Below are 15,340 nucleotides of genomic sequence, written 5' to 3'. Positions count from 1 at the left end.
CTTGGGGGGGGGGGGGGGGGGTAATCCACTGCTTCTCAGGTTCCACGGGGTTTTCCAAACTACACAACATTTGCATTGTGGACCATTTCCAGTGCTGCACATGGAAGATGGCCTCACAAGAAACAAGTGGGTATTCAATGGCAATATGAGAAACACAACAACAATACTAAGACATTAACACCTTTGTAATCAAGCCGATACATCTGTGTCTGTCTTACACAGTGGCTGCTAGGCTCACCATCACATACTTCATCAGAAGCAGAACAATAAGCGGATGACTCACAATTCAAAGACCTCTTTGAGGTTGAGGGTAGTGATTCATTTCAGAGGATGACAGGAAGCGTAATGGTGACATCAGGTCTCCTAGACAGACACAGGTGCAGACCAGGTCGGTGGTGACCTGTAAGACTGGCATCTAACACTCGACCCTCTGCAGGAGGGTGTGTGTATATATATATATATTTATAAAATTGCATAGTTTTAAGTGAAAAACCTAGACATTTTCTTGGGCCCTCTATAGATCCAGAGGGGGACCTGAATATCAGTGTAAATGTTGTTGATAACTATTAAACATATATTATCCTGGCCATTCAAATTGTGCAAAAAATATGTATGACGTCATTAAATAGGCCGACTTACTCTCAGCACCGCCAACTCTGACCGACTTCTAGTGTCCCTGGCTAAAGGTATTCTTGTGTGACCAGAAGGACCCCAAATATAAACAAAAAGTGCAGCTTCGGCACTTTGTCAGAGAGCTGAAACCTGCTCGCACAGTCTCCAGTCAAACAGCCTGACCAGGTATTCCTAAAGACTCCACTGTTTACAGTGACGGATGGAGCGGCCGCTTGAGTTAGGACCGCGTGTGACAAAGGTACCAACACTTCACTGCAATAGCTCTTTCTATTGAGGAGAAACAGGGTTTTGTTTGTACTTCATCTCTTGGTAGCTCCATGTTGAACTGCGTAAACCCGTCAAGCATCAGCGAGGCAGCCATATGCTATCCAGACAGGTGTGGAAGAGTTGGGATCACAGAGGACCACACAGACAACAAGCTCATTAGCCTTCAGAGACTCCAAGTGGAGAGACTGACAACTGCTTTGTGTGATTTGCGCTCATAGACTAACAGAGAGTAGGTCTGTTCGTCACATGAGCCACAGCAAAAGAAAGTGGACTGAATGAATGAGAATCAAGGTAAGAGCAAATAAAAAGGCACGCAAATATTATATCTAATATAACTCCTTATAAACCCATGTCAGTAGATACACGCATTGCATGATCACCTAAAATAAGATGAGATGTTACACCTAGCCAAGTTTAACCACATACAGTAGCGACAACCCATAAACACACTAGATTTCTACTAAAAGTTTCAGAAGACACTGATATTTTCAGTAGATATCAGGATAAATTCATCGTCGAACGTTTAGTCGATGCACGGAACCAAAACTTTACCAGCTTTCTGTGGAATACAATGCATGGATTAACGTTCTGCTGCGTGGGCCGAGCCACACTGGATCATTGAGATCTGATGATTAACATCAACCTACACTGTGAAAGCAGCCATCTTTCTATATACTCCATTTATTGGGGGGGTTGCTGAACATGATGCCGTTTTCCAGCTACAGTTTCACCCACTTTCCTTCTGCTGTACAATACCTGCTCTGCGTCTTGCATCAATGTTTTCCTCTCTAAGAACTACAGAGGTTTATTATGTTCTTATAAAAATGTGTCTTGCCGTACACACAGAGTCATCCATTATGGGTGGAATATAAGACAAAGGAAAACAAAAGGTACCCCCACTGCAAATAATGGCGTGATTATGAACAATAATCTAAGAGTGACAGGCCCCTGCCAACCCCCACTGGTCTGAAATAACCAAATCATCTATTCTGCATCATTTGATGCTCCCTCTCAGCTTCTGTGGCCAAAGATCCTCTCCCATGTTGTGTGTTGACAGTTCATTAGGGGTTTTTACTACGCTGCCATTGTTTAATGATTGGGTAATGAAGTGGCGGGGGTGGGGAAGACAGCAGGCAATGTTGCACACAGGAAACTACCTTATTTAAAGGATGAAACTGTGGCTCAACCAAAGATACATTCAATCCACCGAACAAAGGAGAAAAAAGTACTGAGGTTTCATGAAAGAATTGGTGATGGAAAGCACTGTAGTGCTAGTATAGGGAAAATATGGCAGAAAAATGATAACTATTAGCTAGCATTCCTTTCCAAACAAGAGTCTAATGAACTACTGAGCTAACCCTAAATTCAGCTGAGAATAAACATAATCTAATATTAAAATATGATGGTGTAGGGAAACACAAAAGTAGGCCTGTCACGATAACTACTTTTGCTGGACGATATATTCTCACAGAAAAAAAATGCAATAACGATACGGTGTACATTTTCAGCCAATTTTATGCCATTGATATAATGATAATATAATAGCATAATAACGCAAGTACAAACGAGGTGACAGAAGCAGCACAACCAGAAGTGACAACAAATCGTGTCTCAGTGTAGTTTTACCTGATCATTCGTTTAGGCACAGAAAGTCTGATAATGGCAGGTAATCTCTGCTGTTTATTTTGGCATCATGTTGGCTAAAATGTTGGTGATATTCTTCAGTCAAACACAGCGGGCAAAATCAAGATCAGCAAACTTGATTGAGGTCATGTCCATATGCTGTACGATGTGTCGATAATGTAAATGTTATCGGGGTTATGTCCATATATATCGTACGATAAGTCGCTGATGTAAAACGTATCGAGGTTATGTCCATATATATCGTACGATGCGGCGATAACGTAAATGTTATCTGGGTCATGTCCATATATATCGTACGATGCATCGATAACGTAAATGTTATCGGGGTCAGGTCCATATGTATCGTACGATGCGTCGATAACGTAAATGTTATCGGGGTCATGTCTATATATATATATCTTACGATAAGTTGATAACGTAAATGTTATCGGGGTCATGTCCATATATATCGTACGATGCATCGATAACGTAAATGTTATCGGGGTCATGTCCATATGTATCGTACGATGCGTCGATAACGTAAATGTTATCGGGGTCATGTCTATATATATCTTACGATAAGTTGATAATGTAAATGTTATCGGGGTTATGTCCATATATATCGTACGATAAGTCGCTGATGTAAAACGTATCGAGGTTATGTCCATATATATCGTACGATGCGGCGATAACGTAAATGTTATCTGGGTCATGTCCATATATATCGTACGATGCGTCGATAACGTAAATGTTATCGGGGTCATGTCCATATATATCTTACGATAAGTTGATAACATAAATGTTATCGGGGTTATGTCCAAATATCGTATGGTCGATAACGTAAAAATGATCAAGGTCATGTCCATATATATATCGTACGACAAGTCGATAACATAAATGATCGAGGTCATACTCATATGTATTGTAAAATAATTCTATAACGTAAAAATGAATATTGCGGTCATGTCCATAAATAAGGTGCGATAAGTCCATATTGTAAAAATGATCGAGGGCATGCCTATACATTGTTTGATAAGTCGATTACGTAATTACCGTGACAGGCCAACACAACAGCACATGTACAGTGTATGTGGATGGTTACTGAGTGGCAGCTCAACATGGCACAAGTAGATTCAGTTGCCTTCATCTTCACAGTCTGGATGGAGACATTATACTCTCTGTTTAACACTTTTACTTCACTTGTATATTGTATCCACCAACTGTATTTAGTGCAGCTGAACCTCTCACAAGCAAATATTCCAGATGTTAAAAACAATATTACTTTCTTGTTTTTTAACTGGTACATTAAACATATCTATTTTGTTAGTTGGATGGAGTAATGTAAGTTATTCTGATAGTTCCTTGCAGTGATGTCTGTCATTGTACAGGCATTTATATTATGAGCAGCCATCAGATGCATAGAAATCTGGTTTCCTATTGATTTTCAATTGGTTGCCATTAAGTGGATCTTCTGTGCTAACAGGATATGCAGAGGTGTGAAATTATGGACAAGATCACAACAGGTCAGCAGAATACCTACCAGCCCTCTGTTTCTACTACAGCCGATACAGCACTGTCCCAGATTAAGTGTCGAGAAAATGTGCTGCACACACAGGTTCAGTGTAACATCACTGTGATCCAACACAAATGATGATCCAACCACCTGTTCTGACATGTTTTCTACTCTCGCTTGTCTGCAGGCCCCAAAACCTTCTCATGCCAACCATCAGGAAAGGTACTTGCAGACTCAACAACTGTTCCAAACTCACCTTGCGAATGCCTTCCGCTTCAAAACCATTGAGGTTGGCGTAAAGCGAGTGGTGCCTTTTCCCCAACAGTGTCGCCGAAGTGATATTAGCCGTGGCTGGGACTGCCTTGTCCAGGAGCCCGTGTTGCTTATCGTCCCGCTCCTCCGACCCCCTCGACTCTTGCTGCTGTCGCCCGAGAGCCTCGGCCACCTCGCGGCCCTCCATCTCTGCGTGTGCCGGTGCAGACTCTGGCTGCTCAGGCCGGGTGCACAGGTCATACATCACTGTCTGTCAAAGTCAAACGGCGCAGGTGGGATCAGTGTGGCTGAACGAGGAGCCCGGCCAAGACCGAGCCATGGCAGGCTTTTCATCTGCTGGAGGAGAACTACGCGGAATCAGCTGTGGCAGGTCCGACTTCACAATGATGAAAGACGCCACCGTCCTCCCTTTCTCCAGCGGTTCACCAGCAGGAGGGTTTTATTAACAGCTGTGGTGAAGTGTCTGGAACCGAGCAAAGGACTGTTCTTGCCATACCTGATGGTAACTCAACACCAAGACTTCAATTTGCAAACCCCTATAAAGTGGGGAGTTTAAGCTGACAAAAACGGCACTGGGGAAGTTCCTTGCCTACAATCGGTTTGAGAAAGAGTCCGTGTGCCATATCCAAGACAAAACCAGTGACAGTTAAATCAGGAGTTGTAAAGAACCTCCTCCCTCTCGGCGCTGTGACGTTTTCCAAAATGAGGACAGTCAGCTCCAAAGGGATCTTACATATTTTCGGCCTCGGCTTCAATGAGTGTCATCCTCCTGCTAGCATTCTTCAGCATCCCGTGGTTAGTATTCATCACAGTGTGGCATTGAGATCCAGAGTCCTGCTCGCTTCTCCATAGCCGCACCGCTCTGTCATCTGACGGGGGGGGGGGGGGGTTTGTCATAAGTATTTGTCCAGAAAAAGGAAAAAGACACACCAGTCCACTTAACCTACGTAACGCTGGAACAGCGCATGGAGGCCCCGACTGAGATAGCAAACAAGAAGAGACGTGCGACGGAGGAGATAAAAAAAACAACAAGAGAAGGATCTAACTAACAGGTCTCCACTCCAGTCCCCGTTCTCTCAGTGAGGCTGAGATGTGGGTGGCGTGTCGACTCTCCAGCTGCGAGTTCGTCCTCGTTGACGCCGCCGTGTCAAAAAGCATTTCATCCAGATGCAATACGGCTCGACGGGCTGTTTAATCCCTTCTTGGTTACAGCGGCGTATAGGTGAAGAAAGAGGACGGAGGGGAAAATGTGTGTGTGTGTGTGTGTGTGTGTGTGTGTGTGTGTGTAAGACGGCGAGTGTCGCTGAGAGGAGGGGGGGTGGGGAGGACTGCTTCCGTCGTCCTATCACAAAAAGGCAGGCTTTGAGACGGGGCCCAATCATTACCGCGGCCCAGAGCTCGTTTCCATGGAGATGACGCTGGAATGATGTTGGCTCCCTCTTGAACAATCAATACACACACACACACACACACACACACACACACACACACACACACACACACACACACACACACACACACACACACACACACACACACACACACACACACACACACACACACACACACACACACACACACACACACACACACACACACACACACACCGGACTAATTCGGATGTTTTACTGCAGTTGTACGCTAGAGAAACAAATAAGACGTCTACGAGCTAGTGAATGCTACTTTTGTGTTGGTGATTTAGCTTTGGACGCGGACATAAAAAACAACATGTAAAGCAGCACGTCTAATGCAAAAGCTGTACTTTAACCGTACTGCCCACTTCTATAATATATCAAGTACTCCACCTAATTGTCTATCAAAAGCAGCTTAATAAATCTCTTTAAGCAGCGGCCTGAACACGGGTGGGGGGGGGGGGGGGGTTTGTTGACTTATTTGGGATGCCGGTTAATTCCTCACTCAGCCTCGACAAACTATGCACTGTTTAAAAAGCACAAAGAATGAAATAAAAATGAAAAAGTACTACTCCAACCTCAACATTAAGAAGCTCAGCACAGAGCCGGTTGTAGCTGAAAGTAGAGGACATGCATGTACCCACGTTTAAAATGTGTGTTTCACACCGCGGACTACTCACTGGATCACTTTCACGGGAGGTCACGTGAGGCCAGGCGTCGATGTGGCAGAATGTATGCAGCTTTAATGACATTGACAAAGAAACTATTCTTTAATAACCCAATCCACTTAATAAGGTCAGTGTTTGGTGCAGATACTGGATCAGTGCATCCCTGGTGACAAGTTGGACAAAAAACATTCAACCATCAATCATCGACTCGGGTGGAAAATAGCCATGTCATGTTCACAAGAGTGGACTAGACAAGAGTGGACTTGCTGCTGTTGTGTTTGCAGCAATCGCTCGCTATCTGAAAGTTCCTTTCGGATTGTTATTGTTTACACACTAAGAATTGGACACAATATATAGTATATAAGGCAATAATTCGCTGTACTGTTTAAACTGGATACTATCTGGATCTTTTAACCCATTGCGGGCATGTCGCAAATATATGAACAGTTTATTAATTACATTTTCAGACTTTTCGCTGGAAATGTATGTGATGCACTTTCAAAATATTAAATCACATATAGTCTAAGATGTTATTTTTAATCGCCCACTGCTACTATACTTTGCATACACAGGCCTATTGTCATCTCCTGTACAGCGGGTCACAATGCACTTGAACACTTTGTGGCTGCTTTGTTGCAGACACAAGGCTTGCTGAAGCGTTAGAGTGGGGCTGCTTTGATGAAAAGGCACCGGTCTACCTTGTGTTCATTTTAAAAAGGTCACTGTTGGAAAACCCACAGCCGGGTGCAGCAAAGTTAAAAATAGACGTTGCGCCTTCATTTAAAAAATTTTTTTTTTGCAAGTGGCAGTTTTCTGGTACACTACCAGTGCAGTCAACGCTACAATCGTCTACAATGGGCTCACTCTGAACATTAAAATGACTTCCTATCATCCCCATACTGATACGCACTCAGTAACACAAGGAGAAAGGGTTCATCTTCACAGACAGAAAAATGTAACAATGAGGAGCCTCGGCCAGACAGGTCCCGCCCAGGGAAATGAGCTTCTTACGCTGCATATTACAGCTTCAGTCTATTCCCTTATTAATTACAGTGTGCTCACAAGACCTCGGCTTTAGTAGCCCAAAGACTGGATCCAACCCTGCTGATGTGAACTCCACCCAATGCTACTTCTATTCTGCAACAACAACAAAACAAAAAAACTCTACTGCTTGTTTTCCTGTCAGCACCTCTGTTCCCAATCAGAGAACCACATTTTTTGGAGATTACAGGTTGTGGACTCAGACATACAGTAAATATGAAACAAAGGAAAGCTTCCAGTCAGCAAAACCCAACGCATGTCAAACAGCGTTACGCTCTGCACAGACATCAGCTGCAGCCTGATCCATCATGGCTCAGTGGTATTGACATCCTATCATCGCTCTGACATATTTTGACAACGTCTCCCCGAACTGCCCGTCATGAGACCGAAGAGACAACGAAGTCGTGATGCACCGAGTCTGACTGTGTTGCATCATATCAAACAACACAAATACGTGCTTTTCTTTGTTTTATCCAAACTGTCTTTGGATTTCTTGAGGATATTATTTCAGATTTAAGCAAATTATCATTGTATCAAATAGTAGTTAAGAAAATCACCAACGACGATTATCTACATCAAATACACCAGAAACATGTCGGTAGAGCCTAAATACAAATGTAGGACTCTATCCTCACGGCTACATTTTCCTTTATAAGCCGCACTTTCAATTGTTTTATGATAAGAATATTTATCTTAGTGAATTGCATATGCACAATTTTTCATATACAAAACAGTATCCCATTTAACCTTAAATACCTTAAATTAACATATGTTATTTCGAAAATCCCCAAAAGGTGGCAGACTGGAATGAAAAAAATTCACGTTTGTGTTGTAAACAAATATACTGAAGTGAACAACAGTTGACAGACGATCGACAACCCATGAATAATTGAAAGAGGCGTGAGTCCATTCTTGTTTTGAAGGGATTCCCATTTGAACACCATTAAAATATTGACTGTGATAACAAGGCCGATGCATGAGCAGGACCATGCAAGAAATATGAGGCTCGGCGAGCGGGTCCCACTGTGTCGACACGGTCGGGGGGGCTTTGATTAATTATTCAATTTCCTCTCTACGAAAACATGAATCCAAAATTGAAGAGACGGAAACACACGGACCCACTTCTGCCACTCCAACGAGAGGCCTAAACAGATGCAGCCACATGTGCGGACCCCTCCTCTCTGCTCACGTGCTGCACGGCTCTTCTTCTCTGACAGCCGGCAGCGCTGACAACATCAACATGCCGTATTAAAAGGGTTTTTAACATAGTGGCAAATAAAAAAGGCTGCAACAGTAGCTAGTGTTTGGTTCTCTGTTTGGTTGGACTGGAGTGTAGTCAAAATAAACTCCTCATGGAAAGGCTACCAGTTGTTGTTTTATTCTCCATCTTACCGCTGCTGGCTACGCACCACTTGCTGCCTTCACAAATATTCTGGTGCCTAAAAAATAGACCACACGCTAAGCTTGGTTCAAATAGGAGGGGATCATTTTACAGTTACACACCGCCTTCACTTGATCGAGGCTAACTAATATGCTCAGAAATAGGATTGTCCTCGATTTTGTCGACTAATCGATTAGCTGATTTAACTGACGGTAAAAGTGAGTTTCTCCATGAACAATCATGCAAAAGCACCACTTTAAGCCTTGTGTTTACCAGAGCTGTGCTCATGTGTTTCATATGTATAAGTCATTCAGCACGAGAAAAGCCTAAAAACAGCCCTACAAGAACTACTTCTGAGAAGACAGAGTTGTTCATGATAACCTAAATGGTGCATACCTCAGTTGTTTTTGTGTATAATGTGGACTCGGTAGCCAAAACATCTGTTGGTACAGGTCAGGATTTCACCCATTAGTATTAAGATCTATTGATAAAAAGTGATCATTGATTTGCAATCAATATGTTTACATTGTGTGTTCTGCGATGCAGCCTTTGTGTGTGTGTGTACCACATCATTACTAGTATGTTTTGATTTGATGATCATGCCGTTGGTGATGTTACCTTCCTGTAGGATTACTGTGATGATCAGCTAATATTTAGCTCCCCATGCCTAGTTCGACATGTATACGTAATCTCATTCATTACAAATGCACAGGATTGATTACAAAGAAAATACACTCAAAACTATTTTTTGGGGGCTTCATAATCCGTGTGATCATGAAGCGAGGCCACAGAAGTGCACACGGCTGCTGTTCGTGAGTTAGTATAAGAGGAGAAGCTAAATACTTTACTCACTCGCTTCATTTAGGAACCACGTGTGGAATTTGCAAATCTGAAATAGCTCACCTCCATGATCCTGTCTGTGCATTTGGAGGGCGATGATTCGTCTGACCCAGAGGACTCGCCGCAGTGGGGGGGCTGCTCGTCCCAGCCGGCATGGGGAGAGTCGTCAGGGTGACAGATTTTCAGAGAGCCGCTCCGACAGGTGTCCGCGACTGCAGCGGCGGTGCAGGGGTCAGCTGCACAGAGGGCCCTCCCTAAGGGCTGCTCTCTCCGAGCCGGTTTGGTTTTCTTCTTGGGTGAGCGGGAGGCAGTCTGGGGTCTGGCCTGTGGCAAGGCCCTGGAGTAGGTCAGGAGAGGCTTCGCCTGGCAGGAGTTACTGCCGTCTTCCTGGGTTGGCTTTCTTGAGAGACTGTTAAAAATGCAGCTGGGGTGTCCTGCTCTCTGCCTCCCCTGCAGCGCTCTCCCATGGGCCTCGAGCAGGTGGCAGAGGAAGACGGCCTTTTCTAGCTCCGACTCCTGCCTGTGATGCAGTTTATAGAGCGCCCGCTCGCCGTTTATCTTCTCGTACAGCGTCAGCAGCAAATGCTGCAGCTTTCGATAAGTTTCTCCGCAGAAAACCTCTTTCTCTGTAGACTTAATCTCCGCGCATCGTCCGCCGTCGTTAATGTTCACCTCCTCACCCAGCAGGCGCCGGTGTCTGTTAGAGGGCCCATCCTTTTGGCACCCTCGCCTGGCAGCCAGCTCCCTCACAGCCTTCCGCTGTTCCCTCTCCGCTTCTTCCCGCAGGTGCCGAAGCTCCACAGAGAGGTGTCCACGGGCCCGCCGTGCTCGCTTCTTGTCTGACTCCCAGTCAGCCCGCAGCCTCTCTAGCTCCTGTCCGTAGTCCGTCTGGCCCCGGCATGGTTTCTTGGATGACAGTGCCAGAGGGTTATCCCGGTCTTCTCTCATTATGACACTCTCACAGGACAACATGCAAGGAACGTTGAGACGTATGCATTTCTAAAGAGAGGGGGGGGCCATGCAATGGAAATGAGAGGGAGGGTGACGGGTGGTTATCAGACATGCAGCATGCAGTTACCGCACCAGGTCACTGGAGAGATGAGACAGTGGAGGGTGTGAGAGAATAGGAGAAAATTATCAGGTATATTCAAATGTTTAAGATGATTCTAGTAGCAAGAAACGCAATGTTTCCAGCATGGTGAGAGCAGGCGATGATTTCAGTATTGGTCATCTTTGTTAGAGGGAGGATTCAGATGAAAACAAAAAGAGGGCAGCACTCTGAGGAGCTTTAGGAAAGCAAACACATTGAACACATTGAACACACCTATAAACCTGAGTTTTCTGAGAACCCCCTCTCTATGCAGAGATATGCGTCAGTAGCTGCGTGCTTTGTCTATAGGAAGTCCTACCAATACATAATTCGATACTTTGTATGTATACATACACGACAGAATGGTTCATTGCAGATGCCTTCCCCAGCAAATTATGACTGTATTTATACCAGACATGTTTTTTTTTTTTTTTATGTGTTCTATCTAAACCTGGCAGAACTAACAACCTTTAAACAGATAACATAAAAACAAAACAGCACGAGATCAAACTAATCGAGATAAAGCAGCAGGAGCTACAGTTAGTTGAGGATGCAACAAGTGAACCAAAGAAAAGCGCACACAGCACACAGCAGTGCACCGTTAGCTGTCATTACGGTAAGGTCAGCCAGTGTTTACCTGTAGCTCAACTTAGCGGCTCTTATTACAGAGGATGCAATTGGCTAATTAACTAGCATAATTTAGCAAGCTATTATAAGTAGCGTTAGCTCATGCTAATTTATCTAACGCTATTAAGGTGGATAACGGTCTGTAGTATGTTGGATTTGGACCGAGTCCTGACCCCTAGCTGCTAACGTTACGTCCCGTTAGCCAGTGTTAGCTCACCGTTAAGTTTTCTAGTCACAACTTGTATCAAACTCACCTCTCAGCGGACTCAACTCTCATGTTTAACTTTTCATCAACGGAGTCATCCTCCTTCAGCCAAGTTACTTCTTGTGTCAGGCATTAAAATAGTCTGTCAACACCGAGACTGTTTACGTTAATTGTTAAAGGTCCGTAGAGCCATGCAAGAAGGGGTTTGTTTATCTGTGAGGCACCAGTGTCACACAGTCCGTGTCCAGCGTCATTGTGCTGGACCTTACAGGCACTATGCTGCCTTCACGTGCGTCTTCATGTGTCCCGTCTCACAATTTAATGACCGGCTGGACTTCCTTCCTGTCGCCTGTTTAAATAACTCGTTAGGAATACAAAATTAAATTTGTATGTACATTTTGACAGTCGGGAGCGATGAATTTGCACTGTCACACGAGGAGAGTCATGCGTATCGGCTATGTAATCAAAGTTTTCAGTAATTTATCCCTCAGAAGTTATCTACATTCGTACCATATCCTTCTCATCAAATATTTTCCTACTCCTAAACTTCATTGTTAATATAGAAAGTTCCGCCTTTAGTAGCTGTATTTACAGATTTGTTGAGTTGTTTGTGTGCGTTTTTATTTATTTATTTTTTTTTTTACAATAATTGCAATATTGCCAACAGTCCCTGAAGGCAACATAACCAGTGAGTCCAACCAACTTGTGTGAGATGGATGACCACTAGTGGCTACAGGCTGCTTGTGCAGAGTAGTAAAGGTTTGAACATTTGCATAGATCATGGTCTCCTGTTCAGAGGGATCGTTGTATTAGATGAATTTTGATTCATCATGAAAAACATTTTATTTTTGTTTAAAATGAAAAGTTCCCCCAATGCTCTTTAGGTACAAAACCACGAACGGATAAAGTTGGCAGAAAGAGGGCCACACAAAACCTGCATTATTTTTCTCATTTTGTCATAAAACATGTATGTAGAGTTTGAGAGTGATTAATTATGTGCTCCGGAGAACAATTCAATCTTATGAAACTATAGTATATGGAAATGATGTCCTCCGTGAGGAAGAATTTGAAATGTTATGACACTGGTATCTTCTGAAAGAAAATCCCAATCCTTGTAAAGTAAACCTCCTGTCAGTTGTTCACATTCGTCATTCATCTCTTACCTATAATGCACAGTGTTTAAGGAAGCACTCATATTTGTGCCATGTGTGTGCGCATGTGTTACATAGCACTGACAAAACGTCCCTTGTTTCACAGTTTGGACTACTGGCACCAGGAAGGAGGAGAGGAGCAGACGCAGAACACAGCAGGCTGGGCTGATGATGATTTTACTTAATCAAAGCGCGCTGAGACTACTGGCAGACACACAGGATGTAAAAAAAAAAAAAAAATCTTAAGTAGTAAGACAGGAAACAGGATTAAGGAATGGTTGAACATGATGACAGTAAAGATATTCATTCAACAAGAGAGGAAACAAGCACAGGGTTTAAAAACACAGAGAAAAGCTAATAAAGAAACAAGGAACAGGTGTGTAAGTGGCTAATGAGGAGGCAGGGAAGGAAGGATCTCTCAAGAGAGGTGACAAGTGGACAGCAAAGGATGGCAGCATGGTCCACCACAAGCAAGGACTGGGGAGGGAGAAAAACGTTTCTTTCTACTTCTAGTACATACTGCAGCTTCCCTCACAAAGTACACACTCTTGCATACAGTATGCATTCAATTGGGACACACTACTTCGTCATAACATTGCACATTGAACTTTGACCCTCTTGCTCATATAGATGCTACACAGAGAAATGTAGCTGCGTTCCAAATCACATACTTTTTCTTTTTTGCTTTTAGTACATACTGCAGCTGTCATTACAAACGTACTGTCCTTTAGTATGTCCTAATACATAGTATGTCAAATGCAGCATGCCAAAAATACTAGGATGTTCTACAGCCGGTCGCATTTTGTAGTATGCAAGCCAGCATACTTTTCTGGCTATTCTGACCGACAATCCTTTTGTGCAGCAGATATGACAGCAAGAGGGTCAAAGTTCAAAGCTGCAATGTTATGAGGAAGTAGTATGTCCCAACAGTATGTACTTTGTACTAAAAGGAAAAGGAAAAAGCATGCGATTTGGAACGCAGCTAAAGTACGTACTTTTGCATGCAGTATGCGTTCCTTTGGGACCTTGATAAGCAGGTTGGCTTACTACAAAAAGCAACCCGATGCAATAGGACATCCTGGTATTTTTGGTATACTGCATTTGACATACCCCGTATTGGGACATACAAATTATTTTTTTGGCATACTAAATATTATGGTAGTATGTATGGGTATTGGAACGCACAGAAAGTCTTTAGGTGGTGGCAAAGGGAGACAGATATCCCCGTGACACCTTGTTTGTCTCTCATCACCTTATGTTACCGCCTGATCAAATGGCTGTGGACGAGGTGCCATCTTACCTTTCCTTTAACCAGGAATCAGATCCTTTATGCTTTCATGCTTACACTCTGGTCACAGCAATATTTTCTTACAGCGGCTTATTAGTCAGGTAGAGTTATGTGCTGCGTGTCATCGTATGCATTTCATCTAATGCAATGTGTTATTGCTACGATTACTTCTGCATGTGAGGATAGAATCAACAGGAATGCACCGTTTCATATGATCCCTGAGTCCTTGATGAAATGCTTCCTGAGATTTCATTATTTGGCAAAGGCAGTGATATTGAAATGTATAAATCATCAAAGGTATCTGTACATACCGTTTCAATATCATGTTGCCAAAATCCATCAAAGAGGCAAAGCATACCACGTCTGACCGCTGGGTGGCATTTGTACACGCAGATAATAGGGCAGTCAGTCTAAATTGCTGTAGTTCTTCTAGTCTATAGTTTTGTAGGAAGCTGATGAACTAATGCACTCGCATTAGCTGAGAGCATCTCTAAGGGTTTGCGTTCACTGTGAGGGTGAAAGAGACGGAGCCAGACAGAAAGAGAGAGATCCAGCATACCTCTCTGTGTTATCAGGGTGTCCTTGGGCCGCTCCCTCTCTCATTTCCATCTCCGTCTGCTCACGTGTCGCTGACTGTTGGGAAGAGGCAGAAACAGAGGGAGAGAGAGAGAGAGAGAGGGAGAGCAAATCAGCAAAAATCCAGATGCCTGCTGCTGCATCATCATCGTTTACAGTACATCTACAGTAATGATGCTCCTAATAGATAACCATCTTGTTTCTGTGATCTGGACTGCTCTTGACTTCCCTCCACATCTGCCTTGACTTTGATCTGTACAAGCGGTGCTTTTACCTGTTGAACTGATTTTGTCTGCACACAAATTATTGCATCAGCCCTGCCTCTGCAGTTTGGATCTGAGGCCTTGTACATGATGTGAGCATATTTCTGGGACCTATATTTTCATGTACAATACGTTCTGCCGCATATGGCTTCTGTAGTTTTGGACACATGCCAGTATGTATGCTGATAGCATGTGTGAATACGAACTCTCATTTGCGTGTCTGTATATTTTACAACTTGGCAGCCACCAGTGCATATTTTACCCCACCTGTAGCTCTATTTTTCCCCCAATAAAGTTTTTTTTGGGAGAGTTTAACCTCATCTGAAGCGAGGTTCAAAGGACAGCAGGTGCCGTGCTGATTTAATGTGCCCTAGAAGCGAATTGGTTATTTGTGATATTTGGCTATATAAACAACAGAAATGACTTGACGTTAATCATTACCATGGCAATGTTGTCATGTTGTTATACAGTACAGAGAGAAGTCATAAA

General features: G+C 43.5%; 1 protein-coding gene and 1 long non-coding RNA gene across 10 annotated transcripts in view; one reads left to right on the top strand and one right to left on the bottom strand.

The window, feature by feature from the left end:
• The window catches only part of tspoap1 (TSPO associated protein 1), a 61,753-nt gene extending 49,861 nt beyond the window's left edge, over positions 1–11,892 (bottom strand). For 3 of the 9 annotated variants that reach the window (XM_076102036.1, XM_076102038.1, XM_076102039.1), the window contains exons 1-2: positions 11,623–11,871; positions 9,715–10,741 (exon numbers count right to left, since the gene is read on the bottom strand). In XM_076102036.1, coding sequence (XP_075958151.1) covers positions 9,715–10,623 — 909 coding nt within the window. In that variant the 5' untranslated portion in view covers positions 10,624–10,741; positions 11,623–11,871. Of the gene's footprint in view, positions 1–4,292; positions 6,553–9,714; positions 10,742–11,622 lie in introns of those variants that run through there. The other 6 variants (XM_076102043.1, XM_076102042.1, XM_076102040.1 and 3 more) reach the window with 6 other exon arrangements.
• Positions 11,256–15,166, top strand: LOC142960268 (uncharacterized). Its single transcript, XR_012956306.1, has 2 exons — positions 11,256–11,357; positions 12,831–15,166. It is a non-coding gene; the product is annotated as an uncharacterized LOC142960268 (long non-coding RNA).
• The last annotated feature ends 174 nt before the right edge of the window (positions 15,167–15,340 follow it).

Source organism: Anarhichas minor, unplaced genomic scaffold, assembly GCF_050575085.1.
Source record: "Anarhichas minor isolate MPS153535 unplaced genomic scaffold, ASM5057508v1 ptg000027l, whole genome shotgun sequence".
In the NCBI taxonomy this organism is placed as follows: domain Eukaryota; kingdom Metazoa; phylum Chordata; class Actinopteri; order Perciformes; family Anarhichadidae; genus Anarhichas; species Anarhichas minor.
The sequence above is the reverse complement of the archived record's forward strand: the minus strand, read 5'-3'. Positions and strand labels throughout refer to the sequence as shown.